The sequence below is a fragment of the Cornus florida genome, unplaced genomic scaffold (assembly GCF_030987335.1).
Source record: "Cornus florida cultivar Cherokee Brave unplaced genomic scaffold, ASM3098733v1 CherokeeBrave_3.0.0_Hap2_Chr05, whole genome shotgun sequence".
Classification (NCBI taxonomy): domain Eukaryota; kingdom Viridiplantae; phylum Streptophyta; class Magnoliopsida; order Cornales; family Cornaceae; genus Cornus; species Cornus florida.
In genome coordinates, this window is record NW_026775575.1 from 51,834,315 (window position 1) to 51,851,193 (window position 16,879).

The 16,879-nt window shown below is 31.8% G+C and overlaps 1 protein-coding gene across 1 annotated transcript; it reads left to right on the forward strand.

Moving 5' to 3' along the window:
* Positions 1-1,007, forward strand: LOC132306454 (3'-5' exonuclease-like). Its single transcript, XM_059803836.1, has one exon. The coding sequence runs from the start codon at positions 130-132 to the stop codon at positions 757-759; it is 630 nt and encodes a 209-aa protein (XP_059659819.1). The 5' UTR covers positions 1-129; the 3' UTR covers positions 760-1,007.
* The last annotated feature ends 15,872 nt before the right edge of the window (positions 1,008-16,879 follow it).

A 16,879-nucleotide genomic window follows, 5' to 3' on the forward strand; every position in this document is an offset into this window, starting at 1 on the left:
AGTATTTCTGATCACCTGCCTTGAAATACCGCCCATGTTCGGATTTCCAAGTAATAAATTAAACACACGACGCTACAGTTTCAAATTTGCCCCCAAAACATTTCTCTCTCATCTCTCTCCCGAACCGCCATGAGCATAAGCATTCGGAGCTTCGGGTTAACTTACTATTCATACGAGCTCTACGACGTGACCTTCTTCGATGACACCATCAAAACCCTAGTAACCAACACCACCTGCATCGTCGACACTTGGATCTCCGACATCAAGCGCCTCCACCACCACCGCCTCCACAAGCTCGTGGTCGGCCTCGATGTCGAGTGGCGTCCCGTTCCCAGACAAGAAAGCCCCGTCGCCACACTTCAACTCTGCGTCGGCCACAATTGCCTCATCTTCCAAATCCTGATCGCCCCCGAAATCCCCAAATCCCTCGTAGAATTCCTCTCCAACGACGATTTCACTTTCGTCGGCGTTAAGGTCGAAGATGACGCACAGAAGCTTTTCTTCGATTATGGGTTGCGGGTGTCTAGACCGGTCGATATTCGCAGTTTGGCAGTGACAGCTTTGAATGATCCTGGCCTTCGCAATGCGGGTTTGGTGAGGTTGGCAAAAGATGTTCTTGGGAAGAGTTTTGAGAAGCCGAAGAGTGTTTCCAGGAGTAATTGGGATGATGATTGGCTGAGTGAGGATCAGATACAGTACGCTTGCGTCGATGCGTTTGTTTCGTTCGAGACTGGCCGGTGTTTGAAGGCAGCTAATTAGAAAAAAATTAAATGGGCACTCTAATCTGGGTTTTTGTGATTGAATCTTGGGTGATATATATATATATATATATATATATATATATGGTATTAGGGTTCTTGTGATTGAAGCTAGTTTTGTGAATCTTGTGTTGATATGGTATTAGGGTTCTTGTGATTGAAGTACATTTGTGAATCTTGGGATGATATTGTATTAGGATGTTTTTCAACTTTGCTTTTTATATAGTTTTGTGAAGCAGTCTTTTGAAATTGATGTTTGAAACCTGTTAATCTAAAAATCAAACTATTGGACCAGAGCTTCATTGGAAGGAAAGTTAAGATAGAATTACCACAAAATGAGATAAGAACCGGAGTGACGGAAATTTGGAGCCGAAACTTTTGTTAGACTATATCCCCTGCTGATTCAATTTTTAATCCTCATAGTGATATATCATGTAAGCACTTTCATGAAGACTAGGTTGTTTATATCAATGTTTGAAATTCATTGGCTGAGTGGCTGCTATCTTTTTGGGGCTGTCTCGCCATTTGAGGATTCGGCACCGAAGGTCATAGGTTTATTCAACTAAGCGTGTGGTCTTATGCATCAAGGCGGGCAAGTTTTATTATGATTTATAGTGTTACATGCATGTTCATGATTTTGTATGTCAAATGATCTGAGCTAGTGACTGTTTCGTAGCCTAAGACCTTTAGGCTTGTTAAGTTTAATTATCTGAAAACAATTTTCAAATAACTGTCATTGTTCTTTGAAATTAAGTTGTTTTTAATTTGATTTTTCAATAAACCATCAACCAAATGAATTGTGAATTTGCTTTCTAACTTTTACTTCTCTCAAATATGAAATACTATTCTTAGAAAAGTAATGAAGTAGCCCCTTTTTCCTTCTTCTTTTTCGTCCATTCCATGGATGACTATTAATGGGTCGATATTTTCAGCACGCACAGGTACGATTTTGTCTTGAATTGTTACACTCTCATTCTCTCTGTCTTGCCAAATGTGGATTAATTTTCATGCAATTCTCTCTGTCAAAGAATATGTTGCTATGTTGAGCTTCTAAGTTTGAATTGTGTAATATCTGCTGTTGAATGGAAACTATAACAATATAATAAGCAGCATTGGATTGTTTTCACGGATGACATTGTGAAATGAGATATTCTAGGGTGCAGTTAGTGTTAGGTTAATTTTCTTTTTTCATTGTTTCGACAGAGGTTATTAAAAGCCGGACATTTTATACCGGTGTAACTTTAACCTTTCAAAACTCCGTAAGTTTTCATAAAAATGAGGAGTTTTGATACCACATGTCAAGTATTAAGAAATATTGAACAGTGGTCTAAAATCTTAAAAGGTGAAGGGATTAAATAACATAACGGTATAATCTAAGATCCTCATTGAAATCAAATGTTTTTCCCCTTACCTATTGAAATCAAATGTTGGAAGTAAGATCTTCACTGACACACATCGAAATAACCAAAATTTTAAAATATAAATTAGAAAAATATAAAATATAAATTAGAAAAATATTTTTATTTCATCAAATTTGACACTACTTAGCTCATCGCGTAAACTCTTCTTCAATTGAGTACAGCCAAAGCCAGTTGTGAGGAGAATGGTAAAGGTAATATAGATGTAGGTACCTAGGTCATTTGCAATGATGATGGGTCACAATTTTCCTTCTTTTCGCTTATGTGGCTTTTAAAAGGGGCAGACAAAGTAAGGGGATCGACTAAAGATAAAGGAAGCAAAGAATTGATTCAAAAGCAGGAAAAGCAATGGTGGGATGGCTGCATTCCTGCAAAAGAGAAATCAACGAATCCTAATAAACTCCAAAATAATTTGAATTTGAGATTAGAAGATATTTAGTTTAGAATTTGTATTAAATTTTAAATTTGAGGTACAAATTCGATTTTTCCAAACATAACATTCATTTATTCAAAATTAATTACTTAATTGAGTTATCAAACCACATCAAAGTTCTCTTACTTTTATTTTTAAATGTTTTTAACCAAATAAATAATGCTAATCAATGCAATAGTGAACGAGAAATTAGTGGATATAAAAAATCAACGTCAGAAATTGAATGAAATGGAAGATGAATGATTTCTTCTTCTTCTTTTTTTTGAAAAGTAACATTCACACGTACCTTTTACCCCCACTCAGGCTGGAGCCCGTTCCCCTCAAATGCAGAGGTTATGCAATTGAAGATTATAGAGGTAAATGATAAATTTCAGGTATATCAAAAAAAAATAAAAAAAATGTGATTTAATATTTGCTTTAAAATATTTTAATTCAAACTTTGACAATTGCACCAAGAAATATTCTCTTTTTTGTTTTTTTTAATTATGTAAATCAAGTTCCTACATCTAAGCTCAAAAGGTGTCTTGCAGTTGTTATGGCTCGCGAGCTACTTCATCATAGGACTAACAAATCAAAGATAACTATTTAATAACTCAATTTAGGATTTAATTGTGAACGAATTTAACACTTACCCAATTAAGTGTGTTTGTAGCGCAATTTAAATATCGCTTAAAATGGTAAGTGTTATTTAAAATAATGTAAATTATAAATAATAAAAAATGTGAATTTTGATACAATTGTCTGCCAATGAATATGTTTCTAGGTTGAGGTTCTAAATTTAAATTGTGTAATATCTGCTTTTGAATCGAAACTATAACAATATAAGAAGAAGTATTGGATTGTTTTTACTGATGGACACTGTCAAATGAGAAATTTATTTGAGGTATTTTAGGGTGCAGTTAGTGTTTATTTTAATTTTCTCTTTTCACCTTGTCGGCAAAACAAGTTTTGATTGAGGTGAAAGGTTGACATTTTATATTGTTGTAACTTCAACCTTCCAATTATTTATTCTAGAGGTGGGGAAGAGTTGGATTCCGGATGTGAGTATAAAGTATGCATAGCATGGGCGTGTGAGTGTAATTTTTTTTAATATAAAAATAATAATAATAATAATAAGGGACCTTTATAGTAAAGTGGTCTTAGTGTAGGTATATTACTCGTAACCAAACGTAGTTTACATATTTATAAATACATGAACCAAGTTCTATTTTAGCCCTTTATAAAGCTGAATTTTCACCCTTCGGAGTTTAATTTATGCATAATTTACCCAAAGAACAACTTATTCAAGTATTAGAATTTTGTCAAACAGTACTTAGGAACTGCTACATAGCGCTAGAATTAGGAGACACAACACGTAGTCTACAAAGAAGAATTGAAGAACTTAGATATAAAATTATATTAATTCAGAATATTTTAGAAGCTAGACGGCAACGATTTTAGTTTATGAATAGAATTGACTTTAATAATTTAGATACTTCTATAAAACGATTAGGAAAAAATTTAGATTATATTAAAGAACAAGTAGTACAGAATTCTAGTCCAAATAATTTAGACAATAAGATAATATTAGTCGCAATTAAAGATATTAATAGTGATATTAAAAATATTGCTGAAAACCAGAAAATAATCATAGACTCTTTAAAATCCCTTAAAACCGATATCCAAAAATTATTACAATAGTTTTATGAGCACCAATAGTCTTGAATATCTAACCGCTTTAGCTGAATTTTACAAAATTGATAAATAACCTATAGGATTTACTAGCTTTAAAACAGACGTACAGTCAACTAATATACATATTAGACAAAATAACTTTTTAATCCAGTTATTACTCCAGTTATCTGATAAGGTTAATAAACTTGAAGAGAAATTAGAAGTAATATAAGAAAGTATTCCCAGAGAATCTTCAAAAGAATTATCTGAATTATCAGATAAAATAAAAGAAATAAAATTGTCAGTTAATAACCAGTCCTCTCCTATAATAGCCAAGCGTGTAAATTTATTACAACTTCAACCTCATAAACAAATACCACAATGGCCATTATCCTTAGAAAAGCCAAAGAAATAATGAGAGTTAAAGATTTATATGATAATGAACATGATGCTAAAAAATATATAGAACAAAGAATGAAGAAGGTAAAAAATAAAATTAATCTTTATTCTAATAATTTATTAGATTTTCAGAGCAAGATATATAATCATTTTAGCCGGAGAAAAATAAGTGCAGTTAATAATCAAGTTATTTTAGACCTTATAACACCCGAAGCATGCCAAGAACTAAATAATAATAGTTTAGAACTTATGCATTTAGGCTTCATAATGATAGGATTAGTAGGATTAAACAGAGTAGAAACCAGAACTAGAGCACTTGCTTATATTTATGATGATAGATGGAATAACCATCAACAAGCACAAATAGCCAGCGCCGAAATAGACTTAGCCGACAATGCCGCAATAGTAGGATGTATTCCCAATTATACGATGACTACTAGAAAATTCAGTAAATATATTAAGATAGCTATATTTACAAAATGATATAACATGACAGGACAATTTGAAAATCTATTAGTTAATACTTTATTTATAGGAAAGACAGTTAATCAGTATAACTTAAAGTTTAAAGCCCAATTTAGTGAAATAGTTAAACCTTTTAGTAGCAAATATGTCCAAATGATAGAAGCCAGAAAAGTAAGTAGTATTACCCATGAAGGAACATAATGGAAATTACCTAAACTTACTACTACACCTAAAAAGATTCCCGAAAATAATATGATATATGTTTCAAATAGCGGAGATGCTAGCATAAAGTTTAGTAATTATAAAAGACAAGACAATTTAGTTGATGATACTCAAGAAGATTTTTTAACTACACTAATAGAAATCGAATCTCCAGAAGAAATAAATGTCCTTTATGATAGATTAGAAGATGAAATTCTAGATAAAATAATGTACGATTTTAATAATTTATAATTAGAAGCATTGCAAGAAAAGTATCCAGAACCTAAATACCAATTTATCAAAAGTATTTATTTAGGACAAGGAAATAATGATGATATCAAGAAAAATATTATAGTGTTGGATTTGAATCTTTTTATACAACATTAGAATTAAACATAGTAAAAGAAGAGTTAAATGTAATAGAGCATAGAGAAGGGAAAGCACCAGAAGCATCAGAATCTCACTCAATTGACCAAGAAATGAGTGACCAAAGAAAGACTAACACCTCAGGTAGTAATACCTTAAGTGATGACTTTACTACTGGACAAAGATTAAATCCCTCATGAGAAACTTATGTAGAAAATAGAAATATACCAGATATGTATACCTTAACACAATATCGTAGACAATATGAAAATATACCAGCACAAGCATCAGGAACAATATTAGACATAGCAAGGCACGATCCCCAAGACTGGGCAAAGGTAATCGAAGCTTGGGAACAAGATTGTATTAGGCAATCTATTTTGACCAATTTTGACAATCGAACTTAAGCCTTAACCTATTGTGAAACCTTATTAAGAGGAACCATTCATGACTGGTGGCAGGCTTATAAAGTTATTTATCCGAATGATTATGCCATCTTACGTGATAATTTCACCATTCAAGGCTTTACCAGCCTCATTAAAAAGGTATTAATTGGTGAAGACAGATTATTAGATGACACCTTAATAAAACAAAACGAAGCTTTACGTAATTTAGAATTACTACAGATTTGTGACTTTAGATACATAAAACCTTATACCAATAAGTTTTTTGAGTATTTTGTAGCCACTGGTAAAACAGGTGATAAAACATTACTTGATCGATATCTTCAGAAGTTACCCGGAAGCATAGGAACTAAAATATGGGGAAAATGGTTAGAAAACCCTAAACAAGATACGCTAACCATAGGAGATAGAGTTAATCATGTATATAACATGTTAAAAGCAGAATGTCGACAACGTAAAGAATCTAAACAAATCAAAAAATAATTTTATTATATGTGTAGACAAATAGATTTTCCACCCCAATATGGGTGTATGCCTCAGAAAAATTATAAGCATAATAAACTTAAAAAATATAATTTGCGTAAAAGCAAAACCTACAAGAACTTTCGTAATAAAAAACCCTATATTAGAACTAACCCTAGGCAATTCAGAAAGCGGCCTTGGTATAAGAAGCAAAAGATAAATAAAGATAAAAAGGACAACAAAGACAAGGATAATAAGGTAAACACGTTACCCACAAAAGAAAGACATTGCAAATGTTTTATTTGTGGAGATCCAGGGCACATTAGACCAAATTGCCCTCATCGATACAAACAGAATCCTATTAAAAGGATACAAGAAAAGATCAACATACTTGAAGATATTGAAGAACAGATAGAAGAATTATATGAACTAGAAAGTATTTATGACTCTGACAATGATAATGAAAGTATATATAGTATCGAGAGCCTAGATAGTAACTTTGATAATGATGAAGACTTTGAACGAGGGCTTCATTCACTAGAAGATTTCGTTTACACTATAAGTAATCCACCATGTCAGTATAACTTAGTTAGTTTTCAATTTTCTTCTTATAATTGTAAACAGTGCAATACATCTATTAAAAAAGGTCATTATTGTGAAAATCATTGTAAAACTTTATTATGTCATAATTGCTATACAAAATATGAAGATAAGCAAGAATATATTTTAGTTGAATCTATAAATTCAATATATAAACCATCTAGTCTAATTCAATTCCCAGTGACATTAGAATTTAGAGAAAAATTAGTTCAAACCTCAGCTATACTTGAAACCGGAGCATCTAAAAGTATAATTCAAAAACATTTAGTCCCAGACAAAGCCTTAGTAAAGTTAAATTATAATGTTAACATGAGCCAGTAAAATAATGAAAAACTTCCAATAACCCATTGTGTTCAAAACATTCCTATATTAATTAATAATGAAAAGTTTGTTTTACCCCAAACTTATGTAGTTAATAATATTCCTAGCACCTATGATTTTATCTTAGGATTAAATTTTATAAACTCACTTACCGGAAGATTTATGTATACCCCTACAGGTTTATAGTTTTTTAAGAAAGGAACATTTATTCCATCTAGAGATCATTTTACTCCTCAAAAAGATAAAGGAGCCATTACATATGTTAATACCGTACCTATGACAGAAGAGACGACTAAAAATTTATTTGATGTATCCGAATTTTTAGAAGATGTTTCTGAAGCCTTAATGTTTCTTAGTCATCTTGATGAACCAAAGATTTTTCTTAATAATAAAGCTATATTAAAAAACCCCAAACTAAACATTGATAATCTCATAAGATTAGTTGAAACCACAGAAATTTTAGGTGAAGACCCTCAGAAACACTGGCATAAAAATAAAATTGAAGCAAAATTAAATATAATAAATCCTTTTATAACTATAAAGACACAAGATAATCCTCATACCTTAGACGATCAAGAAGAATTCCAAAGACAAATTAAAGAACTGTTATTACTAAAAGTAATAAGAAAAAGTAATAGTAGACATAGGAGTCCAGCCTTTATGGTCCGAAATCATGCCGAAATAAAAAGAGGAAAGGCTCGTATCTAAAAGATTAAATGATAATACCTATGATGATAGTTATAAAATCCCTAATAAAGATGTTTTAATAAATCGAATCCAAGATAGAAAATGATTTTCTAAATTTGACTGTAAATTAGGATTTTGGCAAATCAGGATGGCCGATGAATCCATTGAATGGACAGCGTTCACATGTCCTGAAGGACATTATGAGTGGTTTGTTATGCCTTTTGGATTAAAAAATGCGCCACAAGAATTTCAGCGTAAAATGGATACTATATTTAATAAACACTCAAAATTCTGTTGTGTTTACATCGACGATATCTTAGTTTTCAGTCAAACTAAAGAAGAGCATAGAAAACATCTGGAAATTATATTCAATGAATTTATAACACAAGGACTCATTATAAGTAGTAAAAAGATGATATTAGAAAAATAAGATATTGAATTCTTAAGTTTATACATAAAAGATGGAAAAATAGAATTGCAATCCCATATTATCAAAAAGATTCTAGACTTTCCTGATAAATTAGAAGAAACCAAGTTGTTACAAGCATTTTTAGGATTATTAAACTATGGTCGTAATTTTATTCCCAAATTATGACAATTAGTAAGACCTTTATATTCAAAATTAGGAAAACATGGTCAAAAGTATTTCAATACCCAAGATATAGAGCTAGTTAAGAAAATCAAATCTTTAGTCTCTCAGTTAGAACCTTTACAACTCCCAATTGAAAAAAGTTATAAAATTATTCAAACAGATGCATCAAGGATGGGCAAGATTACTTCTTCAAAGACCAACAAAAGAGTCTTCCCGAGATGAAGAAGAAATTTGTCGCCATGCTAGTGGAACTTTTAATAATGCACAATCTATTTTACCCTCAACAGATCTAGAAATTCTAGGAGTAACCAACTCTATTGAAAATTTTCAGATATTCCTTGATAAAGAATTTCTTATACGAACAGATTGTGATAACATAGTTAAATTTGCAAATAAAGCAAAACAACAGCGGATGTCTACTAAGAGATGGATTTCCTTTATTGACTGTATTACTGGAAGAAGTTTTAAACCTATATTTGAACATGTTAGAGGAAAAGATAATTATTTAGCAGATATTCTTTCTCGTTTACTAATCGATTGTTAAATTTTGCAGGAATGGAAATTAAGAGCAACAATAGCTATAGCCTTATACCAGGCACTTCTAATCCTCTTTTAATTATCCAAAACCCAGCTCAACAGTTCCACACTAGACATAATCTTTTTCCTGACCAAAAACTTATTTTAGATAATATTTGGTTTTCTAGACACAACCCCGATAGATCCCTCGTTAGAAATTTAAATACCTTAAGTGAATATTTTGTATCAAATAATACAACATATCATAATCTACAAAAGGAGCATGAGATTCTTATATCTCATTATAAAAAATTGAATTTAGCCTATCAAAGATCAACAGAAAACCCCACAGAACTAACTATTTCCAAACAAATAACTAATGAAGATGAAAATCTTCAGAAAGTTCAATTTTTACATGTACAAACCAAGCATACTAAGCTTCTACCCCTCTTTTCCTCAACTTACAGAGAAATCCTAAGACACCAAGTTGAGCTCTTCCCTGATGATCTCAAAGACCTTATCCTTGAAGAGATTAAGTCTAATCGTTTCAAAGAATGGGTTGATATCCAAAACTACCTCAAAAATAACAGTCCACCCAAAGGAACCCTATATAACTATTTTTTCCTACGATTTATACAAACAAGCACCCAGATACCTATGTCCGTTATCTTATTAGATGTAGATCCTATTTTCTTTATTCCTTTTGAAGTAACCAGAAAAACCCTTTTCTCTACAAAAACAACCATCTGTTATCTAAGTAAACTATTAGAATTAGGAATGATCTACAGTGTCACTATACCCAAGGATACGCTCTTAGAATATCTAAATTCTTTGTGTAATTTTCCCAACCGTTTAAACCAAGCCATTGCTTTTGAACAGAAAATAACCCAAAATTTCATGCCAGAAAGTCCAATTCTCCTTCAAATCCACAGTACTCCCCCAGAATAGGTAAAAGATGGAGCTATAATTTTGGAATAGCATCAAGTTTACATTCATTCTGATCCATCTGAAGTCAAGCTTCTAACACGACATGTTGATTTCACAAATAACTTTCGTGTTGAAATTGACCCTACTACCTTTAACCATTTGGTGTACTATAAAGCTTATCGACAAATTAACCCATGCTACAATCCTGGTTTCAAACTCTACGATCGTAATATTAATATAGAAATTTTTGTTCAGGCAAGAATTCCTCATGTCATTAAGTCTCCTCCAGAGATTGAGGTATCCCCAAAAATTGAAGATATAATAAATGAAGAAAGGATGTTGTTAGAACAGCTTGAGCTGGCCTACATAAACGAAGAAACTAGTTCACCAGACAGCACTGATGAATATCTGGCCCGCATGCACAAAGGAGATATCTCACCAGCTAGCCCAACTGACAGAAATTTGGATAATATGCACGAATTTTGAGGAAAAGTAGATTCTCCACAGTCTAAAGATAAAGGCAACTTCAGCATCCAAGAAAAAGTAGATCCTCAATAATGTACAGTTAAAAGCAGATCCACTGAAAGCAGATTCTCAACAGCAAAAATAGATATAATTCTCCAGAAGACGACATCAACAGTTCAGCAATAATTCAGGGCGTCTTATCTCTAAAGCATCTTAAATCTCAACCATCCATGCAGCATCTTCAAGCTCAACCGCCGATTCATCCCTCTCTTCTGCTATAAAATGAGTCCCTCTGCACAAGTAAAAAATAGAGTTTTAGAAGCCATCAAGTCTCAAACCATCAAGCATCCAGCCTTCAGTTTCTAGTGTGTTTTCTTTTGTGATTTCCTTCAGTATATTTCCTTTGCAACATATAGTGTGAGAGTGCATCCATGTATAAACAGTGTGTATCCATGTATATATTTTCCATGAAATAAATCATCCAGTTTGCTCCTGTTCAACAAATTCCTTTTCTTTATTTAGTATTTTCAGTACTTTCGGGCAAAAGACTTCTGTCGACAAATAGATCAAATCTATAGATTTTAGTTAGCCAGACAGTGTAGATTTTAGAATTTTCTTGAATCCAACCGGTACAGGTAGCCTTAGTTTTAATTTATCAATTTCTTCTGTGAGTTGACTCGAACTATTGTCTTGTTGGCCCGTTCTTTGTCAATGTTCAGGCGTTTCTACAGGGCATTATCAGAACGTTATCAGGTTCGGCAGTCATTTCTGTGAGTTAATTGTTAAATTGATTCTATGTTATTTTGCATGCTTCTATCCAGTTAGATCCATCTCAATTTTGGTATCAGAGCTATACTGTTTCGTTAAATTTAATTTATATATTCGATCTTTTGTCTAAAGAAGTCTATAAGTCCTTATTAAGCTACTGTTTAATTTTAATTTACCGTGAAAAATTAAAAAGAAAAAGAAAAAATATTAAATATTTTGTTTAAAGACATTGCTGTAATTCTATTTCATAATCTAAGGCTTTTTGTTATATTAAAATATTACTTTGGGTCATTTTAGTAATATAAGTTCTTTTGTGGTATAAAGCATAAAGTGGAATTCATTTTATAGAAATATTCTCTAGGTCAATCATTTTAGAGAAAAGCAAGACTTTGTTTCCATTTTAGAGTAACATTTAGGCCTTAAGCCCATGTATTAGTAATTATCCCTAATAATAATAACCGGATGTGAGTATAAAGTATGCATAGTATGGGTGTGTGAGTGTAATTTTTTTAATATAATAATAATAGTAATAGTATATGATGAAAAAGTACTTGTGTATCATATCTAGTTATTTATTCTTCTTCAGTTGATCTAGTTAGGGTATCTTTCAAAATAAGGTGTTTGATAAATTTCTAAGAATTGAAGTGCTAATTATAAATTAAATTTTTTTCTATACATGTTGAATTGCAAGTGTTAAAAGTTAAGTGAAGATTTTGTTATTAGGTAATATATAAATTCTTTTTATCATAAGCACTTTATTGACTAAATATTTAATTTATTCAAAATTAAATACTAAATTAATTATTATTATTATTATTTATAAGGAAAGAAGGGTTAAAAGTTAGATTAGTAGATGTAAAGAGTTGAAACTTGACACTCCAAAGTTCATCGGAGGTACTGACCCACTGAACTATTGAAGCATCTACACTAAATTAATTATTGAGTTATACGATCTCTTACTTTTATTTTAAAAAAATTTAACTAAAAATAATATTGCTAATTTATGCAATAGGTGAATGATAAATTTTGGATATAACCAACACTCCATTATGTTTAAATATCAATGCTGAAAATTGAATAAAATGAAAGATGAAACAGATTTTAAAGATAAATAATAAACTTTAAGTATATCGAGAAATAAATAAATAGGATACTTATATAAGTTATTTGATATTTGCTTTAAAGTATTTTGGATTAATTTCACTGACACCTCCTTAGGTTTGACCAAATATCATGTTCAAATATTTTTCGAAAATACCTATCACTCACATTACAAACTTTTGTTCAACCATTTTTTTCATATAAAAAGATATTTTTACCCTTTGACTTTGGTTTTACTAAATAAAGTGTTGTTTGATTATTAAATTGACATTTTTACCCTTATTGCTCCATTGGAATCAGTTACTACAACAAATATGATCTCTACCAGCACTTTTATTTGCTGTCAGAAGGAAGAAAAAAAAAAAATGCTGCCATTACTACTTGGTAGCATTTATGGCAACATTTGTATTTAATGTCATAACCAGTGTTGCAATAGGTATGGCAGCAATTGTATTTGCTTCCATATATGAAAAACATATGGCAGCAAATATAAATGCGGCCAAAAAATGACACTTATTTTTAAAGGTTATAACAATATAATTAAATGAAGCAATTTTTAAATTAAAAAAAAATTAAATTTTTATAATCAACATCAATTCATTCTTAAACCAAATTTACTAACTAAATAAACCCAATCCATAATAATGACACTTATTTTTAAAGGCTATAACCATATATTTAAATGAAGATAATGTAATGTATGGACAGTAATTTGCATTCTGTACAATGCTGCTCAGGGCTCAAATTTCTATAATCAATCAAGGCACTTTCATAATCCGCGCAATACATAGAAATTGATAAAAACACCATTGAACAAATTAATCAACCCTCAAAAAGTTGTGTTTTTTCAGAAGTATAGAAAAACCGGTGTACTTCCATCATCTCTCTTTTCCTTGTGAGTGCTTGCTCCAAAAAAACGAACAAAAACTCAATGGTAGAAGAACAACAATGTCCCTCACAAAGCACCCACTTCTTGGGTTTTAGGAGTCTCCTTTGCAAAGATGAGTCGAGCTTGCTTATTGCGCTTGCTAGGAATTGGAGAAAGCAAATGAGAAATAAAAATCAACCATCGGTTCAACACAATACTATGTGTTGGCCTAAGAATTTTATTTAAAGGTCAATCTTATGTTTTGATGATTACAAACCATTAATGATGTTTAAGTACTAATATCTTCATTAAGTGATGTATAAATGATCAATATTCAAACCTCAATGATGAGCTATAAGGTCCATTCCAAGTATTCCAAGCAATGGATATAAAGTAATGAGCCAAAGTCTATTTCAAGTATTCCAAGCAATGAATTCAAGGAAGACTTAAAAGTTGCAAGAAATCAAAGAAAAACTCGGACTTCAAAGATCATTCAAGCATTTCAAAGAAAGAAAGTAAGTCTTCATCAAGCCTAAACGATCATGGTCAAAAATAAAGAAAAGGATAGATAGGATGGTGAGAGCTTAAGATTTAATGTTAAAGTTTATTTGAATATGTTTTGAAGCTCAAAATTTTAGGATCATGCATACTAATTCTAAATTCAGTTTTTAAATGCCTAAAATCTACTCATGAACCTTATATTTGCACGCCACACATAATAGGAAGTGCATAGGACTCAGTTAATTTTATTTTTAGTCTTGCACAGCAATAGAGCTGCCTCCATGAAGAGTAGAGCCAGCTCTGTGCACTCCAGTAGCCAATTTTTGGTTCGTAGAACATCTTTTCTTGAAAGGAGCTGCCTCCTATTTTAGGAGCCTGCTCAACTTGAAATAAAGCCTCCTCTACTCTTTATTGGAGCCTCCTCTACTTGAAGTAGAGCATGCTCCATTCAATTTTGGAGCCGCCTCCTCTTTTGCAAAGAGCCGGCTCCTTTGGGGGATTTGAATTCCAATGGCTTTCTGCATTTAATTCCTCCAACTACTTTTAACAGCTATATTGAGCTGCGAATTTCTTTATATACAAAGGGCTTATCTGCTGAATAATTACACCACTTAAAAGAACATTCAAGAAGAGCATTCAGGAGCATTCAATAGCCATTAATTCTTTCTCTGAGCATTCATTCATTTATTACTACATTCTCTCATCCTAGAACTTGAGTTTCGTTTATATTCTTATCTACTCTAGTTGTAAGCTTACACTTGTACATCTATTAAGAGAGATACAATCTTGTATTTCAATTACAAACTTTACTACAATCTTATAAGGGTTGGTGTGACCCAAAAGAAGCTTAGGAGAAGGGTGTTCTCCTAGCAAAGAAGAGAACCAAGGTCTTACTTCAAATTGGAGGTTTTCTCTCCACCATTAAGGAGATGCTCTAGTGAATTTGGGAAGTCTCAAGGAGGATCTTAAGCCGAGGAGTAGGAGTTTTCGAACCTCGCTAAATCACCAAGTCATTGTTTGTAATTTCTTATCTCTATCTCTCTTATACTTGTGCTATATATTGCTTGAATATTTCAATTGATTATTGCATGATAGTTAGTTGGAAATAAACTTTATAAATTGCAAAAAATTAGCCATTGACTCTATTCACCCCCCCTCTAGAGTCAATTAGTGGTTAACAATTGATATCAGAGCCTAATCTCTAGAAAAAGATTTAATCATCTTAGAGAACGACCATGGCCAATACAAATTTTCATCAAGAAGGTCAATCTAATAATAGACCTCTTTGGTTTGACAGAAATGACTACAACTATTGGAAAATCAATATGAGAGCATTCCTAAGAGGTGTAGATATAGATGTTTAGAAAGCCACCGTACAAGGAGACCATGTTCCAACCAAAATAGTAAATGGTAAAAATGTTCCAACAACTGATATTGAATGGACCCTCAATGACCGTAGGCTTGTGCAATGCAATGTCAAGCCTATCACTAATCTCTATTGTGCCGATGAATTCAATAGAATTTTGGTTTGCGAAATGGCCAAAGAAATTTAGGATAAACTTGAAGTTACCTATGTAGGTACTAATCATGTTTAGGAATCCAAAATGAATATGCTTGTCCATAAATATGAACTTTTCACCATGAACAACAAAGAAACTATTAGTGAAATGTACTCTCGTTTTACTAACATTGTGAATCCTTTGAAGGCTCTTGGAAGGTTATATACATCATCCAATAATGTGAGAAAAATTCTTAGGTCTTTGCCTAAAAATTGTGAAGCTAAGAAGACCGTCATCGAAGAGGCCAAAGATCTCAATACACTCCCCATAGATGAACTCATTGGTTCATTAATGGCCTATGAGCTAGAAATGAATGATAAAGATGAAGACAAAGAAACTCAAAAGAAGGATATAGCTCTTCAAGCTACTACCAAAGAAGTCGCAATTGATAAAGCTCCTAATGATGATGCAGACGAAGAAGAAATTGCTCTCATTACCAAAACCGTGAGAAGAGTCCTTCAAATGAAGAAGTACCAAAAGAGTAACAACTTCAAAAGAAAAAGAGAATTTAAATCCGATTGCTATGCCTACAAAAATGAAAAGGAAAGGAAAAAGAAAGGCAAAGCCATGCGAGTTACATGGGAGGATGATGATTCAAATGGATCCGAAAGTGATGATGAACTCAATGAATTGGTCAATCTTTGTCTCATGGCCGATGAAAATGAGGTAAATTCTAATCATGACTCATTTGATTTAGAAACCTCTTATGATGAATTGGTTGATGCACATAACTATTTGCTTGATGCTTTTAAAGAATTACATAATGAATTAGGCAAAATGGTTCAAAAGTGTGCTAACCTTAGAAGAGAAAAGCTTATCATCTCTCAAAACCTTAAAAAATCTCAACTTGAAAATGAATTTTGAAAAAGGAAAAAGAATTAGCTAAAGAATCGGCCTCAATTGATTTAATTTCTAAAAATGAATCATTGAAAGTTATTATTGAGGATCAAGTTGAAACTTTAGCCAAATTCACAAAAGGTAGAGAGAATTTAGGCCTCATTCTTGGAAAGCAAAGAAATGTTTATGCTAAGGATGGGCTTGGATATAATCCTTACAACAAAGATTCTTATTTATTGAAAAAAGAAAACCCTTGAACAATTATTTCGTTAAAAATTCCTTTTGAAGTCCAAAAAGCAATTATTGTAAAAAGTTAGGACATAAGATTAATCATTGTCCTATTAGGCTATGTATAACAAAAGAAATTTGGGTTATTAAAGGGACATATATGCTTATTTCAAACTCCCATGGACCCAAGAAAGTGTAGGTACCAAAAGAAGATTACTCAAATTCTTTGTGTAGGTTCACTTGAAGTCTCCATATTCATCCAATGACAAATGGTTCCTAAATAGTGGATGCTCAAGACATATGACTAGAGATCAATCAAAATTTCGCTCCATCAAACCTCATAAAGGAGG

Excerpts from the sequence above, each read along its gene's own strand:
- LOC132306454 (XM_059803836.1), top strand. The coding sequence starts at position 130 with ATGAGCATAAGCATTCGGAGCTTCGGGTTAACTTACTATTCATACGAG.